At 33.1% G+C, this 20,195-nt stretch overlaps 1 protein-coding gene across 2 annotated transcripts; it reads left to right on the top strand.

Annotated features, from left to right (window-relative positions):
* The first annotated feature begins 5,507 nt into the window (after positions 1 to 5,507).
* Positions 5,508 to 17,340, top strand: LOC129901742 (uncharacterized). 2 transcript variants are annotated; one of them, XM_055976998.1, is made up of 4 exons: positions 5,509 to 6,803; positions 9,173 to 9,257; positions 16,779 to 16,820; positions 16,924 to 17,340. In XM_055976998.1, the coding sequence occupies exons 1-4, from the start codon at positions 5,643 to 5,645 to the stop codon at positions 16,989 to 16,991; spliced, it is 1,356 nt and encodes a 451-aa protein (XP_055832973.1). In that variant the 5' UTR covers positions 5,509 to 5,642; the 3' UTR covers positions 16,992 to 17,340. The 2 variants fall into 2 exon arrangements, with proteins under 2 accessions (XP_055832974.1, XP_055832973.1); XM_055976999.1 differs by lacking the exon at positions 16,779 to 16,820 and having other exon boundaries at positions 5,508 to 6,803.
* The last annotated feature ends 2,855 nt before the right edge of the window (positions 17,341 to 20,195 follow it).

The following is a 20,195-nucleotide window of genomic DNA, read 5'->3' as shown; positions in this document are numbered from 1 at the left end:
TCTTTACGGACCGTAAATCCTACCATAACCCTGATCCTGAAAATTTCATTTCTGAAGACCACTTCAAGGGTGGCATCTACGGCTCGTGCAACCTTGTCCGGTCCGTGAATGTCTCTCATAAATGTCAAAAATTATAGACTTAAAGTAACTTTCTACACTTTTCAACTTTATCTGAGTTAGGCACTTTTGGGATATTACATTAAAAATATGAATTCACCTTTAACTTTACTATTAAATAAGAAATGCAATTCACAATATCAAAATTAAGTGAATGCATACAATTTATTGTGATTATCTCTATCAAGGTTGTATATGTTGGTATAATCATTAAAGCTAATGAATACATGTGATGTAAGATGACAACAAATGATAGAACGAATGAATACAACTGAAACTAGAGCAAATAAACACAATCCCTTATATTTTTGTCGTTTGTATCCTTGTATACACCAATAAATCTTTTGAAACATGATATTTGGATGATTTGTTGAGTTTGCCTTTTAGAAATTATTTCGCACATTTTAAACCTTTCAATGAGGACGGTGTTGTTGATATAACCTAAATGTGCGTATGAATACAATCGACTGACACCTCAAAAAGTTTTTTTTTTGCTTGACACCTTTGCTCAAATAATAAATTCTATGGAAAATAGTCAAAAATATGCTTAAATTATGTGAAATTAAATAAAAATGCCATGAGTTAATAGTTTGGTTCAAAAAATACTCCTACCATCTATAAATTGTTCCAAAAATACCCATCTTGTTAATAATTTGCTGAAAATACCCTTATTGTTACTTAATTAGTCAAAATGTCATTTTTCTAAAATTACGCAAAATGCCAAACATTTAATGGTTATTATGTTAGGCTATAACTTTGGTTAATTATTAAACATGTCTACAGTTTAATTAGTTTTGCTATTTAATTCGGGACCACTAACTGATTTGTATAAATCCTAAATTTATATAATTCGATTTCTAATTGTATAAATTTAGAATTTGTATATGTTTACCCTAGATGTTTATATATGATTTGTTGATACATTTGATTTGTATAAGTTATGAAAAATTTATAACTGCATGAATTTAGATTTTGTATATAATTATCCTGTTTGTATATGATTTGTTGATACATTTGACTTGTATATATTTTTAAGAAATTCTTAAATGTATAAATACTGAATTTATATATATACTTACTCTGTTTGTATATTGACAAGCGAAATATACAAACCGAAGTTCTGAAAAATTTCTAAATGTAGAAATACATAATTTTATATACTTACCCTATTTGTATATTGGCAAGCAAAATATACAAACGAAAATACCATAGCAAACAAAACTATAACTATGAAGCATAATTATGCAAACTGTAGCTAAGAAGCTTAATTAAGATACTTATAGTAGTTATTTGTGAATTTTTTCCATAAATATATTAGTATTTTTTCATTTAAATATATTTTATTCCTAAAAATATACTGTTAAAGAATCCAATTCTTGTTTTTTTCTTTCAAAATCACTTTATTTAATAAATAAGTAGGAAATAGTTTTTTTTCTTAATTTTATTTTAACAATTTAAATAGAATAACTTCATGTATTTTTTTAGCTAATAATGTAAGCCATATATATAAGAACATAGTAACCATCATTAATTTTTACTTAGATAACGATTAAAAAATTCCAAATAAAAAAAATTGTGTAATTTTTATCGAATTGAAGTAGGACAAATATATTTTTAATTAAAAAAGTTATCATTAGATAAAATGTGTTTTTCTTTAAAAAAATATATTTGTTTGAAAATGGGGCAATTTTAAACTATTAAATAACAATAAAAATATTTTAAAACCAATCTATTAATTAATCAAAGATATTTTAATTCAATTTCACGTCATTTAATTTTTTTTTGAAATTTTTACATAAATGAACTCTTTTAGATTAATAATTACTCTTTTTTAGGGTATTTTTTTTTATCACGTCTACATTATATTTATCTTAATTAATAACTAAAATCACCCATTACCCCTCTCCCCCCCCCCCCACCATCTTCTTGAGTGTTTCTTCTTCTTTTTTTCTATCTATTTCTCTCTTTCTCTTTCTCCCTTTTTTTAAAAATAATAATTAATTATTCTAATTTAAAACTAATTTAACTAGTATCGAAATGTTTGAAATTCACATATAATACTTATAATATATTTATATTAAAAATATTTTAATTATATATTCACTATATTTATCGAAAGATGGCTATAATATGTATCATAAATTGATTTCAAAATATATTATAATTATTGTTTATTTTTTTCTCTTATAAAAACTGCTCTAATATATTATTGTATTATAAATATTTTAGTTATATATTCATCACGTGCATTGAAATATACCTATAATATATTGAATTCAAAATCTAGTATTATTGTTTTATTTTTTTTCTCTTATTAACGAAATATATTATTGTATTAAAAATATTTTAGTTATATATTCATCACGTATATTGAAACATGCATATAATATATTGAATTCAAAATCTATAATAATAATTTTTTATTTTTTCTCTTATTAACGGAATATATTAGTGTATTAAAAGTATTTTAGTTACATATTCATCATGTGCATTGAAACGTCTCTATAATATGTATAATATATTGAATTCAAAATATATTACAATTAAAATTCAATATTATACATTGTTATGAATTTAATTGTTGTTATTTCAACAAATATAATATATTTTTAACAACGTAAATTAATTTGAATAGTACTAAAATATTTGAAATTCACACATAATACTTATAATACATTTATATTAAAAATATTTTAGTTATATATTCACCATGTGTATTGAAACATGCGTATAATATGTATAATATATTGAATTCAAAATGTATTACACTTGTCGTTTATATTTATTTCTTTTATTTTGTTAGAAATGCATTATAATTTCTTGTGCTCGAATTTCTGTTATTATATAATACTTTTTATATTTCGATTATTCTATTTTTATTTGTGATGCTTTAGTTATTTGTTATCTCATAGAGCTTTGATTTTCTTAACCTTATCTGATCAATTTTTATGCTTTTATTGAGCTGAGGGTTTCCTGAAAACAGCCGTCCTATCTTGGTAGAAGTAAGGTCTACGTACACTCTACCCTCCCAGACCCACATTGTGGAATTTCACTGGGTTGTTGTTGTTGTTGTTAGAAATGCATATATATGTATTTATATTTAAAAAATTATTTAATTTAAAAAGTAGTAAAAATATCATTTCTATGATATCTAATTCAAAATAAAGTTTTAAATTAGAATAATTAATTATTATTTTTAAAAGAGAGAGAAAGAGAAAGAGGAAAAAATGGACAAAAAGAGAAGAGAAGGAGAGAAAGAGGAAGAAAGAGAAAGAGATAAAGGAAAGGAAAAAACGGAAGAGAGAGAAAGGAAAAATATTCTTGGTACTTTTACTTTTTTAGTAATGAAATTTTTGATAAAAGTAAAAATTTATAATTAGTGTTATATACTATATTATTTAAGTAAATGTACCAATTTTTAAAAGACTTTTCCTAAGATATTTTTTGAATTTTTACATAAATGTACTCTTTTGGATTAATAATTATCTTTTTTAGGGTACTTTTTTTTATTATAGTCTATAGCATATTTATCTTAATTAATAACTAAAATCACCCATTATCCCCTTTCTCTCTCTCCTGCGTTGTCTCCCTTCTTTTCTCTTTTTTTCTTTCCATCTTTCTCTTTCTTTCTCACATGCGATATCTCCCTTCTTCCCTTTTTTTTTTCCATTTTTCTCTTTCTCTTTCTCCCTCTTTTTTAAAAAATAATTAATTATCCTAATTTAAAACTAATTTAAATAGTATTAAAAAATTTTAAATTCACATATAATACTTATAATACATTTTTATTAAAAATATTTTAATTATATATACACCATATTTTAATTATAATATATTAAATTCAAAATCTATTATAATTATTTTTTATTTTTTTCTCTTATTAACAGAATATATTATTGTATTAAAAATATTTTAGTTATGTATTTACCACGTGCATTGAAACATGTCTATAATATGTATAATATATTTAAATTCAAAATGTATTACAATTATCGTTTATATTTATTTCTTTTATTGAGTTAGAAAATGCATATATATATATATTTTATTTTTTTTACATAAAAATTTATTTAATTTAAGAGATAGTAAAATTATTATTTTAATAATATTTAATTCAAAATTATGTTTTAAATTAAAATAATCAATTAATATTTAAAAAAAAGAAAAAGAAAGAGAAAAAACGAATCAAAAAAGAAAAAAGAGAAGAAGGAGAGGGAGGGGAAGAAAGAGAAAGGTGAGAGGAGAAGAAAGACAAAGAGAGCGGGGAAAAACGTACAGAAAGAATAAAAGAAGAAAGAGAGAGAGAAAGGAAGGAAGATAAAAGAGAGGAGAAGAAACAGAAAAATACTAAAAGTAAAAATACTTTTTTTTTCTCTTTCCGAATGTGCAAAAGTGCAGGGTATAACATAAAATATGTACTAAAATTTGTAATCAATCCTATATAATATATTATTTAAATAGTTGATCGATATTTTTCATCTTTCAACATAGGAAGCAAGGACACTATGTTGGGGCATTGAATTAAAAGAGACTTTTGAGAGTGCAAATAAAAAAAACAGGACACAAGTTTTGAAGATGAAGTAAAAGAGACTCCTTTTTAATTAGTGATAATGACACATATTTTAAGAATCCACAAGTTTTTTTAATTTACAAAAGACTCCCTCTCTTTTTTTTCCTGCCCCTCATCCACCCCTCAGCCCCATCCTCCCCAACCCCCCCTCGTTCATGTCATCATCACCTCCAAACAACTGGCAGATGTTTAAACATTTGTCTAAACAACTAACAAATATTTTCATATATCGGTCTTTAAAATAATTAGCAAATATTTTCATATCTCTCCAAACAACTAGCTGATATTTAAAATATTCTCATTGTTTTAACTAAAGAATCATCAAAAACACCTAAACAACTTAGGGTTGTTTAAATATCTTCTAGTTGTTTGAACTAAACAATTTAGGGTAATTTAAACAACATCTCTTGGTTGCTTGAACAACTCCTGTTTATATAAATAACATATCAATTTTTTTTATAATTTTCACAATCAAATCAGAGTAAAGAAAAAAATAAAAATGAGAACATCCTCCTCCGAAGAAGATGAGAACACAAAAAAATTGAAAAGAAAGAAGAAAATGAAGAAGAAAGAAGGCAAAAAAGTTGTAGAAGAAGATGAAAGGAAAAAGGAACAAGGGCGTTTAAAAAAATGGAGAAAAGAAAAGAGAAGAGAAGAGGGAAAAAAAAATCAAAGCGTTTAAAAAAATGAAGAAAATAAATAGAATTTTAGGTTTTATTATTATTTTTTTATCCTAAACTTTTAAATATTCTAATTCAACCCCATCTTTTCATAACTAACCCCTAATTAAATATTTATAATAAATAAATAAATAAATAGAAATCCCTATCACTTCTGACCAAAAAAGCCCTTATTATTATAACGCCTCCGCCGCGGACCTCCGTTGCAAACGGCGGCAACCATTTCACCAACGCCGAAGAATCCAGTGAGTAAGATAACTTTCAAGTTTACAGAAATGCCGAGGAGGAGTAACGGAAATTCCGACAGTCACGACGGAGACGAGCCGGAGATTTTCGTCGTTCCATCATCCAGTGCCGAATCACAAGACGCCGATGAAACCGAGGAAGAAAGCGACGGCGTACAGAATCTTCACAAGGAATATGTAAGCGATACGGATGAAGAAGAAGAGGAGGAGGAAGAAAAAGCCGAGCGGAGCAAAGTCGTTAATACTAATAGCCGGGGCAAGAAGGAGGATTTAGAAGTACAGAAGAAGGTTTATAGAAGAAAGGGGAAGAAAGAAGATGAAAATGAAGCGAAAAAGGGGAAGAAAATAGTGGATAGTAGTGGGCAGAGCGAGAGTGAAAACCTGAAAATATATACGAGAAAGAAGAAGATCAAAAATGGCGAGGAAAGAGAAGAGGAGGCTGAAGAAAAGGAGCAAATTGTGGCTGCAAAAATGGCTAAAAGCAAAAAGGATTATAGGGAGAGAAGTACGAAGGATAAGAATGAAAAGGGTAAGAAGGAAGATAAAATGAAAGAAGGTAAAACGGCAATGAACAATGGAGATTCTAGTCGTGGAGGCAAAAGTGAAAAGAAGAGCAAGAAGGATGAGAGGAGGGAAGTGAACGGAGAAACAAAACTAGCAAAAAAGGGAAAAAGCAATGGAGGTTCTGGTCATGGAGGTGAAACTAAGAAGGAAGAGAACAACAAGAAGAAAAGGGCAGAAGAAGGAGAAACAGAAGGACAATCAGCAAAAAAAGCCAAGAGCAATGGTGATTTGAGTCAGTTGAAAAAAGAAGAGAAAAAGATGAAGACGACACAAAATAAGAAGGAAGGAGATGAAGAGGCTGAAGAAAAGCTCGTGAAAAAATCAAGTAGTAATGGAGTTGCAAGTCCAGCTACAAAGGAGAAGATGAAAAAGGAGAAGGGAAAGGAGGGTAAAACAAGTAATGGGAAGGTAAAAGATGACACAAGGAGCAATGGTACCACCAAAAAGAATGAGGAGAAGAAATTGAAGGCAAAGAAGAAAAGGGAGGATGATGAAGAGGAGGAAGATGAGAAGAGTGAGAGTGCTCTTTACCAATTTCCCCATAATCGAATCCATCGGATAATAAAAAATGAAAGTGCTGATATTAGGATGTCGCAAGAAGCAATCTTTGTTGTTAACAAAGCTACGGTATGGCTCTATAATCCATATTCAATTGTTCAATATTTGACTGTGGTACTTGTTATTTTCATTGTCTTATGTACTTTGATGTTATAAAAGATTTCCTGATAAGGCATTTCTCATATTTATCCTTTCAAAATTTTCATTCTTTGACTTCGAGGACTTCTATTCAAGAAGTGACCAATTAACACAAATACAGTCTAAAACCTCCATTACTCACTGATTTTGGAGATTGTTGAACTTCTTTTAGTGTTATGTGGACTATGGTGATTGCTGCTGGAGGCATATAGATATACACAATATCTCAAGTAAATAAAGGTGAAGTAAGATTTGACAAGATCATTTAGTGTAAATGCTGACATTTAGATATATAAGTTAAATCTTACATGAGAATGACTAATAGATGGAGATATAACACATAAATCAAAAGAACGTGGATGAAATGAAAAGTAGTCCGAGTGTGCTATGTGATGAGTAGATAAGAAATGTGGTAACACATTGAATCTTGGGTCGTTAAAGACCAATCTATTCACTAGATGAATGGTGTAGAAATGCAGATATTAAGATGAATGTTATGTAGAATACAGAAAATTAGAGGTGATAACATCCAACAGAGGATGCAAATAACAAAAATAGAGGATAAAATGAGAGAAGTTCACCTTGATAGTTTTACCAGTCTTACATTAACCAAAAAGAACCATGTCTTACTCTTACATAAGCCTGTATATGCACCGACTCATAGGTGTGATAATATGATGACTGAAGAAGATAACAGACACTAAGTAGACCTACAATATCTCGCATAAATATTGACTTGGCTAAGAAAAGACACAATGAAAGCAATTCATATAGGTGATACCAATTAGTTGGGATTAACGGCTAGTTGTCTTACACTTATAATAAGTTTGGTTTTCATAGGGAGTCCTTTTGTCCTGCCAGAGACTTATGCCCGTATTACTGATAAGTGTGTGGTTTAGAGAACTTCTAGTTCTAGAGAACTCCTTATTTGCCCTTAATCAGCATTTTGAATAGAAGTATAGAACAAAATTTATTTTATGGGATTCATGAATCCGACCTCAGTTAATTTGAGGTTGAGGCATAGCTGTTGATTGAATTATAGGAGATTGAAGTGCGAAATTTGGTCTAGGCTGTAAAACATACATGATTTGGCCTAATATCACAAATGGAACTCTCTTCTTCTTTTTTTCTTTGAGAAACTAATGGAACTCTGTTTTTTTTACAAGAATAATATCAGAAATATAACTAGGAACTTATTGAAGCCACAACAAGTAATATGTAACATAGCTGTGAATATTATTGACATCCTTAAGCTAAAGATGATCCGTATAAATACCATATTCTTAGCTGGCCTAAACCAATCCATGCCTTACTTCCTCTAGCATCTAATTGTGTTGGTGAAATATTCATGTCTGTCATGCATTGAGGAGTAAGACCAGGGTTCATGGAATTCCTTGTTTCAAAGTCCATTGAATTGGGTAGATGCTTCATATATTTGGAAAATGTAAATATAGTGTCATTTATTGGACTAGAAAACATCTAAGACCTTGTTGTAGTTGATGCATTCTGATTTTTTTAATTGTGTCCATGTTGCTTTTCTCTGGTAATATAGTTGCACCAAAGTAGTTAATTATTGCAGTCCAGATTTATCTCATTTTCTCTTTACAACATTTTATTTTATAAGCAGAAAATATTTGGAAATGCTTTTGTTGAGCATTGAGGTGTAGGTTCTTTACTTTGAAATTGTAGTAGCATTGTGTTGTCCAATATATGATCAGGAGAAGATTACCCTTCAAAAGTGTAAGATCCTTTTCTGGTGAATTGTTTGCTTCGAAACGGTTTCATTGTTCCTTCCTCTTTTCTCTCATATTTTCTGTAGCCTTGGTTGTTTCACTGTAAATTTTCTTTTGTTTTTATGTTATTGGTTCTCCTTCCCCCTTCCAGCATCTTGTTCTTCTTTTGTCATCGGGTTTCAGTTTGAAGTGTACTTTAGATTAAGAACAAGCTGCGTATTTGGATTTGTGTTCTCAGCCTATTTGTCTAAGTTGTCTTCTTGGGTTGTGTTATAAGGAGAACAAAGGCAAATAAGAAAAGAAAAAGGATAAAGGATTTGCTTTTGAGTTTATTAATTTCAAAGCTTGTGCAACAACAACAACAACATACCGGTGTGATCCCACAAGTGGGGTGCATGTAGACCTTTCCCCTACCTTTGTGTGGTAGAGACTCTTTCCAATAGACTATTTCAAAGCTTGTGGAAGTTACTAATTTTGTAACAGTAGTAGTAGTATTAGATTTCTTCTGCATGTTAACTTGCTACACGTATTTACTATGTCTTACAGAAATTTGGTTGCTCCATGCAGGAGAAATTTCTTGAAGGATTTTGCAGGGAGGCTTATGCTTGTTCTTTTCTGGATCGCAATAATTATATTGGATACAACCATCTGTGTGAGTATTTCTCAGTCCATCACTTGTAAAGCTAGTTCAACGTGACTTCCTGGTGTAATAGCTAGACTTTTTGATGTTACATTTTACATGAGTAGTGTTTGAGCACGCGCAACATGCGTGTATGCCATTTCAGTGGGAACAAACTGTTAAAAAATTACATAACTAATATTCAACAAATATGTTTGAATTATAAAATAAAAATTGATTTTTCCCACAATTTTTTGAAAATGAAAATTTTTGATCTGGTTATAATTAACTTAATAAAGAAAAAATATCACGCCCACAATAATATCCATCTTTTGTGGTAAATAATAATGAAAAAGTGGAGGAAAAAAACTAATGGTGTACATACTCAATACACATTGGCATGTCAACCAAGTTTAACCGTATTTGGCTAAGAGTTACAGGGAAAATCTTAATAAGGTGAAGTTAGTGGTGCAAAATAATGTTGGTAGATAGAGAGAATAATGTGATGGAATTTACCAATTTTTTTTTTGAAAAGAGAATAATGTAATGAAATCAATGTTAGAAAAAGAACACTTACGTGTATGTGTTGGATTCTCACTCCAAGATCATACCATGAACATACAAACATTTTTTTTAAGACAAAGAATGTCCTTTGAAAAATATGAAAAAATAAATGTAAAGAGAACCTACCGAGTGAAAACGATACCGGATATTTGCAACCAACAAAGTATACAAGCATGATCATTGTTGATACTTCAGGATTAATAACGGGGAAAAAAATTAAGCTTGAACAACATTTCATCAACTTGTTCTTTTAGTTGGGACTTGGTAGATGAAAACTTTGTAATTTATCCTAACCAAATTAAGTTTCATGAATTTGATTGGGAATACAAAAAGATGTCATAAATTTTAGAGGATATCAAATATATTGTACTTGTACATTGTGTTTTATATATTAGTATGAGTAGTAGAAAAGATTCATAGGATGGAACTTAAAGATCAAGTGTCCTTTGCACTCCTATTTCCCCACGTTTTCTAACGGTTAAGAGAGATCTGATTCACTTATTTTTCTTTAATCCATTTTTATGCATCACTTGATGCATATCTAAAAATTAAAATTGACAATTCCAATAATTTGATTAGACGTGTAGCATATTGTCACGACCCAAACTACCACCCAACAATCCCATTATTCGTCGGGAGAACCAAACAACAGAAATGAACAACTAACATAACCCAAAAAGAATGATGAACTCTAAAACGTCCATATCATAGATTACAAATTCAATGGAAATAATGAAAGGAAATATTTCAACAAACCCAACTATAGCCAAAATAAACTAAGCACTATAGCCAAAGTAAACTAAGTCCAGAGAATCTATAAGAATCAACACAAGTATATGATTTCGAGTATGCAGACCCCACTAAAATAAGGAAATAGAAAGATAGATAGATAGGTGGCTTCCATGGATCTAGTGGATGGCTCACCTCAAAGCTTGTAAAGACTTGGTGTCAGGCGACTCACTCCTCAACTGAAGCGTTAGCTAAACACACACACATATACAATATGCCAAGGAGAAATAGTATACAAAGTGTAGAAGAGGGATGCTAGTCATATCAAGAAAGATGAGATGCAAGCTAACGTAGTACAACAATACACACCAATAAAACCTCAGAATTGCGGAGGGTAGTCTGGACCAACTGTCTTACCATACACAACTACAGAACCTCTGAACTGCAGAGGGGAACTCTAGCCCAACCTTCTTACCACACAACAACAAAACCTCAAAACTATAACTCCACCCTCTGCCGAGCTCTACCCTACCTGCATTTCCTTGTGTTTTGAAGAGGAAAAAAACTGGTCCAACTGTCTTACCATACACAACAACGAACTCTCGGAACCGCGGAGGGTAACCATGGCCCAACCGTCTTACCATTCCGGCTGTGGAGGGTGGCTTTGGCCCAACATCTTACGCGGAGTCTCTTCGAGATGTGGAGGGTGACTCTGGCTTAACTATCTTATATACACCCGAGGACAACATGTGAAATCTAGTAAATACATCAGTCATAAGGCTAAATAGCCATAAACAACCATACAATATGAGTAATATTTAAATCACAATGTATCCCTAAGATATCACAGCCAAATCTCAGAAGCATAAAGGAATCACGATACCAACAAGTCTGCCGGGCACATACTCGCTCCATACATGTGTTAAGACCCTTTTTTTTTAATTTGTAACTGGTAACTTCATATATTCCTCAAAAGACAGTTTTAGTACTGGTCAATGTTTACAACATGTACTTCAAGTCCTACTATCTTTTACTAAATTGAGTCTAGTACATCAATTATGGAGATAGTATCATTTGAGGGTAACTGATTACACCAAAAACATAGTAGCATAAGACAATTTAGTTTGACTTTTTGCATACTATTCTCTATACTATCAAAAGCTATAGAGTTCCCTTCCTTCCATATTGTCTACCATATACTAGCTGGGACAATTCTTCATCTGTCTCTGTTCTTGGATTGCTTTCCTGCTTCCTTCCAACTTTGGATTGCTTTTGTGATCTTGGCAGGCATGGTCCATGACATACCCTTAAGATTCAGGAATAATCTCCATGGCCAGCGATCTTGCAATGTAGAAAGAGATGGTTAACTGCCTCAGCAGTTTCCCCACTAAAGAAACATCTAGAATATAATGGTATCCCCCTCCTTTTTAAGTTGTCTTGAGTCAGTACTACTTCTTTGCTTAGCAACTAGACAAAACATGCCACTTTGAGTGGGATTTTTGACTTCCAGATTCCTCTCCATGGCCAGTGACTTTGAGGCTGATTGGTGTGGTTCATCCAGTTGTATGCTCAACCCACCTTAAAAACCACCCTTCCGATTACCTTTCCACCACAAAATGTCTTGACCCCCTTCTAGTCCATTAGATTGCCCAATGGTGTTAAAAAATCTGCTACACTTTGAATCTCCCAATCATTTAATTGTCTTCTAAAAATGAAGTTCCACCCTTGAGGAGTCCAGTGATCTACTATGGTCTTCCGTTGGTGAGATTCTAGAGAATATATATCAGGATACAAGACCTCTAGCCTATCCGCCTCATGGCAAACATCCTTCCAAAATTCTGTTTTCTCTACATTCCCCACTTTGATGTTTGTGTTAGCCTTAAACTCACACCACAAAGATCTAATGGATCTCCATACACTGACCTCATATGGTGTAGTTACCTCTTTGGTCATCCAGTTGTCTTCCTCTACATTTTTGCCTTAATGACTTCCTTCTAGTAGGACTGTTCTTCATTATTTAACTTCCACAACCATTTCATCCTAAGGGCTTTTCTATGATTCATCAAGTTCTTTATTCCTAGACCTCCATGCTTCTTTCCCACTATCACATCCTATTTAACCAAGTTGTAGCCTTTTCTCTCACTGTTTCCTTGCGAGAGAAATTTGCTTTTGATTTTATCCAACCTAATGATTACACTTTTGGGAATTGGGAATACTGATATCATATAGGTTGGTAGTGAATCAAGAACAGAATAAATCAAGGTCAACCTGCCAACCCTAGAAAGATATTGTGATTTCCATCTTGATAACTTCATTTCACATTTCTCAACCGCATTGTTCCAGATTTCATTTGACTGAGATTTGGCCCCCAAAGGCATCCCAAGATATGATGTAGGCAATGCTTCAATTTCCCCTCCCAGAACAACATATAAGGCTTCCATGTTGTGTACTTCATTAATTGGATAAATGTGGCTTTTCCTCCCATTAATGTGTAGACCAGAGAACCCTTCAGACAACACTAGGATCACCCTTAGCATCCTTAGTTGGCTTTCATCGGCATCACATAATATCAAGGTATCATCAGCATGTTGTAGATGGGTAAGTTCCATACTCTCTACTTCAGGTCTGCTGGGTTCAAAACCTCTAAGCCATCCCCTCACTTTAGCTGATTTGATCATATTGTTCAACCCTTCCATAGCAAGTAGGAAAAGGAAAGGAGACAATGGGGCCTTAGTCCCCTCTCCGCACTAAAGAAACCAACAGGGGATCCATTTATAAGTACTGAGAATCTCACAGTGGTGATACATTGTTTGATCCACTGGATCCACTTCATCCCAAATCCCATTCTCCCCATTGTGGTCAAAAGATACTCCCAATTAACATGGTTATAGGCTTTTTCCATGTCTAGCTTACAAAGTATTCCAAGTTTCTTTTGCTTTTGTCTGGAATCCACTACCTCATTAGCTATCAGCACTGCATCCATGATTTGTCTTCCTTGGATAAAATTCATTTGCCGGGAATCCACAAGTTTAGCCATTACCCCTTTCATTCTCTCTGTCAGAACTTTAGCAAAAAGCTTGTAGATGCTGCCTATTAAGCTGATAGGTCTGAAATCTCTCAGTTCCTTGGCACCCTTCTTCTTTGGGATAAGAGTAATAAATGTTGCATTCAAACTTCTTTTAAACACTTCCTGCTCATAGAAGTTTTGGAAAGCTTTCATGATGTCTTCCTTTACCACCTCCCAGCATTTTAAGAAGAAACCCATGGTGAATCTATCAGGCTCGGGTGCTTTATCAATTGCACGCATTTTCAGACATTTTAGAACTTCACTCTCCTCAAAGTTCCTTTGCAAGTTCTCCTTTTCCTCCTTTGTTAACTCGGGGCAATTAGCATCAGTATAGGCAGGTCTCTAGTCAGTAGTCTCAGTATATAGCTTCTTGTAGAAATCTACTATTTTCCCTTCAATTTTGGCAGGATCTTGGGTTAGTTCTCCTTGGATTACTATTTGATTAATGTTGTTGTACCTCTTGTGTGCGTTGTCCATTTTTGTGGAAGAACTTAGTGTTCCTGTCCCCCTCCTTTAACCGTAGTGATCTTGATTTTTGTCTCCATGAGATTTCTTCATATTTGAGCAATTTCTCGAACTCCAGTAATCTAGAATTCTTCCTTGTCACCTCATCCTCTGGTAATGCTCTACCCTTACTAACTTCTTCATAAACAACCAGTTCTTTGAGCAAGTTCATCCTTTTAGCTCCCAGGTTCCCTTGATCACTCCTGCTCCAAACCTTAAGCTTTCCTTTTAGTGCCTTCAGTTTTGAAGCAAGTATGAGATCCGGTCTCCCAGAGAAGCTGAAAGTGTCCCACCATTCCTTGATTTTATTTGTGAACCCTTCTGTGTCTAACCACCAGTTTTCAAACTCGAAATAATTTTTGTTTTGGTTCCACACTCCTCCCAGAAATGCAATAGGAGTGCGGTTTGATCCAAGCCTTTGTAAAGCAATCTGTTTGATGTTGTTGAAGCTATCATCCCATTTTTTTGATATTAGAACCCTGTCAATTCTGGAGGCAATGTCTCGTTGAATGTCAATCAATTTCAGATCTTCTATAAATTTGAAAATTCTCTCATGCCTTTTGTTCTTCTCAAACAGTTTCTCTTTTCTGAGATGAACCTCACCTCTCATGCTTTTTATTCTTCTCAAACAGCCCAAGGTCCTTCTATTAAGCCTCTTATAGCCTCTATTTCCTCCCAGACAAGCCTTCTTTCCACATGACAGTTGGGGGCATAAACCCTTGTAATGTGACAAGTGAAGTTTTGAAGTTGAGCTTCAAATTTGCAAGTTATAGAGTAGATGCCAGTTTCCAAAATATCTCCCTTCTACACTCGGCTGTCCCACAACATTAGAATTCCCCCCTCTAGTCCCACTAGCTTCCAAACAAGCATATTTAACCCATCCCCCTCCCCAAATCTGCCTAACCTCCTCTATCACATCCCCATTTAACTTAGTTTCTTGCAAACAAATGATGTGTGCATTCTCCCCTCTCCTCCCTACCCCAATAATATTTTTGACTAATATTCTCTTACCCTGTTATTCAGTCCCCTTACATTCCATGAAACCAGCTTAAACTTCATCTATCACTGATGAGCAAGTTTTCCCGTACCACTGTTTCCACTATTTTTAAATTTCACACCAAAGCTTACTAAACTTTTTAACTCTTGGGAACCTCTGAATCTTGTTTTCTTGCATACAACCTCTGCCTCCATTCTTCTGGCTTGTCTCGAACTGTCCACTTGAACTAATAACTTTAAGGCCTCCTCTTCATGGCCCTGGAAATCAACACCCAAAACTTTACCTAGTTTGATCAAGTTTTGTTGTACCCAGTTTGAAGTCTCCCTCTCCTTATTCCTTATTACTACTTCTTGTTGTTGAATTTGCAGCTGTTCTGCTTCCTCAATCTCCCAGTCCTTCATGAGAGTGATTGATCCGTTGTCCTCCTTTTCTGAAATCTTCCACCTTAGTTCATTATCATCTATCTCTATTAATTGGTGTTGAGATTCGATAATTGATTCTCTGATCATGTTTACCATCTCCTCCTCCGCATGGCAATTTGATTCGAGTTCTGCGTGGCTTTTCTTTCTGTATCTTGATCATATTGCAGCTCTAGGAGATCTGGAAAATTACCAATGTTAAGTGGTAGTGGGCTTTTACAAGTTATGTCATTAAAAATGACTTAACTTGAAAAGTCCGGCCCATTCTTATAAAAGAGTTTCCTCTTTCTATTGGGCTGCTGATGGCCCAAAGATGCTCCCTCAATTAAATGAGATGTGTGCCCCACATGTGGCCCCCCTCTCTTCCTTTTAACAGTTGTACCCACTTGTTCCTCAATGCAAAATCTCTAAATTGATTGGATTGTAATTTTCCACAGACTTTACTACTGACTTTACCACCTTCAGACTGCTGTTTGAAGGCATGGACTGGGTATTTCTGTGCTCTATCTTCTCCGGTGACTCTATTTCCTGTTTGTGAAGATAACAACTGTAACTCTACTCTAACTTGGCACTCAACCCATATTGGAAAGTGGAATATTACTCCATTTCTGGAGATCAAATTTTTTTTGGGAATGTTTCTTCCGTCATTTGCAACCAGGATTCTTGCCACTTCATGTGATTTCTGAGTTCTGTTTCCTCCTCTGTGGCCACCCAACCTCCACATAGGTTTCAATTTCTTCAAAATCCTCTCCCCGACCAGAGATGAAGGGGGATTCCGACAATTCTAATCCATGTTTCCATCTTCAGAGATTGTGGAGACAACCCACCATCAGATTCCACCTTTCCAGATTGAATTTGTGATTCTTCCAGTTCCACTGCCCTTGTAGGGTTTCTTCTTCCGAAGTGTTGGCGACCATTTTCTTATCTCAGACAAAGTTAGCTTTTCCTTCACCTGTCCTTCCAGATGACTTACTAGGCATCTTTCTAGAAGCCCATTCTCTTGGTCTTCAGCATGTGTGAGGACTTCGATAATGCTAGCATTGTTCGTAATATCTGCCTCCTTTATAGTCTGTGATTGCCATTTACTATCCTTAACTGCTTTTACACAAGGGTAGTTGGCTTTGGTTACTCTAGGAGGTCCTGACACTTCCATTCTTTTAGAGCATTTAATGAATCTTTCAATTTTAAATGCAATGTCGTGTCATCCCGCATTCACGGCTGAGAACTGAGAAGTCACTTTATTTAGTAACTTGACATGTTTTTGGTTGTTTCAGCTTCAGTTGTTTCCAAACGACCCAGATTTGACTTTCTTTCAGGTATCAATTACGGTTTTTCCAATAACCCATGATGTGGCTCTAAGAAAAAGTATTCTTCTCTTTTCCGCTGATTCATTCTTTGCCTATGATGCTATTTATGCAGATTTTGTTCCCCAGAAAGTAAGAGCTGAAGATGCTTTGGCTGAAATCCCTAAGGCTGAGGAGACATGATCATACTGATCCGGAGTTGATGCCTTGTATAATTAATGTTTTGTTGTTCGTAGACAACCACTTTCTGCACTAGCTAGCTGTTAAGGGCAGTGACAGTTTCCAATTTGCTTCATTTGATTACTGTGTTCGTATCAAGTACAGGATATAACAAGAGGAGGTTAGGGGAAGGGGTAAAAAAAACTGGGTTTAGGGGTGGCGAATGGGCACTTTTGTTCCTAATCAAATTGGTTTCCTATCTGTGCAGCTTATGCCTGCCTGTAAATAAAAATGTATTATCTCCAAACTCTTGAACATTTAGCTCGACTTTGATAGATGTTTACAAGTTCCGATCAGGTATTGTGTATCGTAATATCATTTGTCATGCTCTATTTAATCATACGTAGATGCAGTCAGATCATAATGTCATATTTGTAGGTAAAACCTAATTGTGATGATGTGCCTCTGTTAGGAGACATATCCGAAGCTTAATCTGGTGAACTTATGGAATGAGAAGTGACTTGTTTTCTGTACTCTGCTTTTAAGCTTCAGGGACTATCATAGATACCATTACCTTATGAAAAAGAGAGATTTACAAGAGATGTACATGTTTGACAAGACGTTCTTATTTTGTCTTTTAATTCTAAAGCATAAGTATGTGATGTGTTTTCCTTTAGGCATTGTTGAGTATGTTGGAAGTTTCCAAGAACGATCTCGTTAATGAGTATTTCATGGGTCAGTTCTAGGATTGATGTCAAGATTGAGTGTATTGTTGAGCAATGGGTTGAGGTCCTCACACCTCTCACCTATTAGGGTTTGTTTAGTAGGATGTACAAAAATAGTATTGAAGATGGTGTATTAAAAATGTTGGCATTAGTAATGCTTGTATTAGTTATTGTTTGGTTGGTGTGTTAAAAATAATATGTATTGCATAGCTTTTTTAAAAAATATGTGTTATTTGCGTTATTCATTATTTGCTTTTTCATATCGCTTTGAACTTCTTAGTCTTATCTGACTTTTTTTTATGCTTCTAATGAGTCGAGGGTCTTTCGGAAACAGCCGTCCTACCTTGGTAGGAGTAAGGTCTTCGACCCCACATTGTGGGATTTCATTGGGTTGTTGTTGTATTTGTTTACAAAAATATTTTCCATAAATATGGTGGAAAGGATGTGAAAAAAGGTTTTGAGAGGCAATTATGCCTTTAATCATGCTAATGTATGTATTACAACTATTTACATTATTAATAGTTAGGGCTGTACACGGCAAACCGATAAACCGCACCAAACCGACAAATCGAACCAAATCGGAAAAAAAACCCGACTAGTGGTTTGGTTTGACTTGGTTTGGTGTTTGGAAAAAAAACCCGACCATTATAGGGTTGGTTTGGTTTTAACTAAAAAAAGTCAAACCGAACCCAAACCGACCCGATTATAGATATACTACTTTTAAATTATGTTATAAATGAAAATATTTATTAAAATGTAATTTATAAATATTTTTTAAAAATTTTTCATAATTGTTTTTTATTTCTTACATTTAGATTTGGACTTGAGAAGTCCATCTAAATAATATACAAAAAAAATCATCTTATAAAGTTATATTATAAAGTTAAAACTTCAAACAGTGTTCTGCCTCCATCTTATATGTTGATATTTTGTACTATAACTCTTTTTAAGAAGCACTGCTCTGTGCTTTTTATTAGATACTATGAAAAATCCGAGAAACTCGAAAAAACCCGAAAAACCCGAGAAACCCGAAAAAACCCGAAAAACCCGAGAAAAATTGATATAAAAAAACCCGACTTTTATTGGTTTGGTTTGGTTTATAGATTTAATAACCCGACACAAATGGTTTGGTTTGGTTTGTAAAAAATCCGAATCAACCCGGTCCATGTACACCCCTAATTAATACCATGAATTTTTATGTATTAGTTAAATATACTTAATATTGAATAGAATGTATCACTAATGCAAACATTAGTTGTATATAAGTTGAAAAATGGTACCAAACAAGGTACTAGTTGCAACACCCCCTAAAACATTGTATGTGGTGTTTCAATTCTCAACGAAAATGATACTACTTTTGTATTTTAGGCATAATTTTTCATAGGCTGATTCAAATTAGGTAATTCAAATTTCTGAATAACCCCAACATCATTACCTACAACTTTCATGAAGACCATATCTTCAGATTCGGAGGCTAAGTAGGTCAAATAAATTAATTTTTGCAAGACATAGTGCTGTGATGACATTGAGTATTTCTAGAAGAAAAATCATATCTCACTGTAGGATACTCCAAATCAGTTGATTCTTGAATGACATGAAAGTAGACTTTTAGAGCTACAATTTATATGAGACACCAAATCCTAATAAAGACGTTATCTTGTTCAAACGCAGCTCCAAAAAAAGGTATTCCGTTAAAAGAAGGTACATCTCACCAACCATGGAAAGATTTAGATTCATTTGATATCATCTATGACATTAATAGTCCTTCATTTGACATCACTCATGACATCACAATCCTCCATTGAATTTTCAAGATCATCCTTTGTAATTATTTTTATTTATTGTGAGGTCCCTCCTCCACACCTATAAATACCCACCTTATTTCCTCATTTTATTTATCAAGTTTTCTCCAACAACTCTTCTCTCTATACACTTCTTCACTCATTCTCAAATATAGTTTTAGTTTTTAGTAGTGTAGAAATATTATTCTGGTGACTCTAATACTCTGGGTAATACACAAAACGCTCAGGCGAGGAGAAAAGGCTATGGGTTCAAGAGTGTTAATTGAGTTCTTCAATTCAGAGTAAAACTTTGAATTTCAGGTATGTAAGACTATTCATAGCATTGGATTGAGTTCGTCCATGTGACCAATATTTAAATTCATCGTAATTGAGTTATAGTTGAGTTTTACAAAATTCTTGAATTCTAAATGAGTTAATTCTTCTTCCATTGAGTTAGATATATTTATGCATTGAAATTATTATTATTTTTATTCTATCATATTATTGAAATTTTTGTTCGTGGCTATTTTTCCATGAACCCTAATTGATTTGATGTTCATGAATATTTTTACGCGTGTTTTGAGTAAATATGTTGGCTTTTAATAATCATTGACAAAAAGAGTGATTTTAATTAATACTATATATGTATTTTATTGAGTTTTGAAAGAGAAAAATAATTGAATTTAAATGAATTTGATTCTTTGGATTAAATGATGTTTTGA

The sequence above is a fragment of the Solanum dulcamara genome, chromosome 8, assembly GCF_947179165.1.
Source record: "Solanum dulcamara chromosome 8, daSolDulc1.2, whole genome shotgun sequence".
NCBI lineage: Eukaryota > Viridiplantae > Streptophyta > Magnoliopsida > Solanales > Solanaceae > Solanum > Solanum dulcamara.
Note: the sequence above shows the minus strand (reverse complement) of the source record. Positions and strands in the feature narration are given on the sequence as shown.

Excerpts from the sequence above, each read along its gene's own strand:
- LOC129901742 (XM_055976998.1), top strand. The coding sequence starts at position 5,643 with ATGCCGAGGAGGAGTAACGGAAATTCCGACAGTCACGACGGAGACGAG. Across the intron at positions 6,804-9,172 it reads TTGTTGTTAACAAAGCTACG|GAGAAATTTCTTGAAGGATT; the intron begins GTATGGCTCTAT and ends TGCTCCATGCAG. Across the intron at positions 9,258-16,778 it reads TATTGGATACAACCATCTGT|CTTCAGTTGTTTCCAAACGA; the intron begins GTGAGTATTTCT and ends TGGTTGTTTCAG.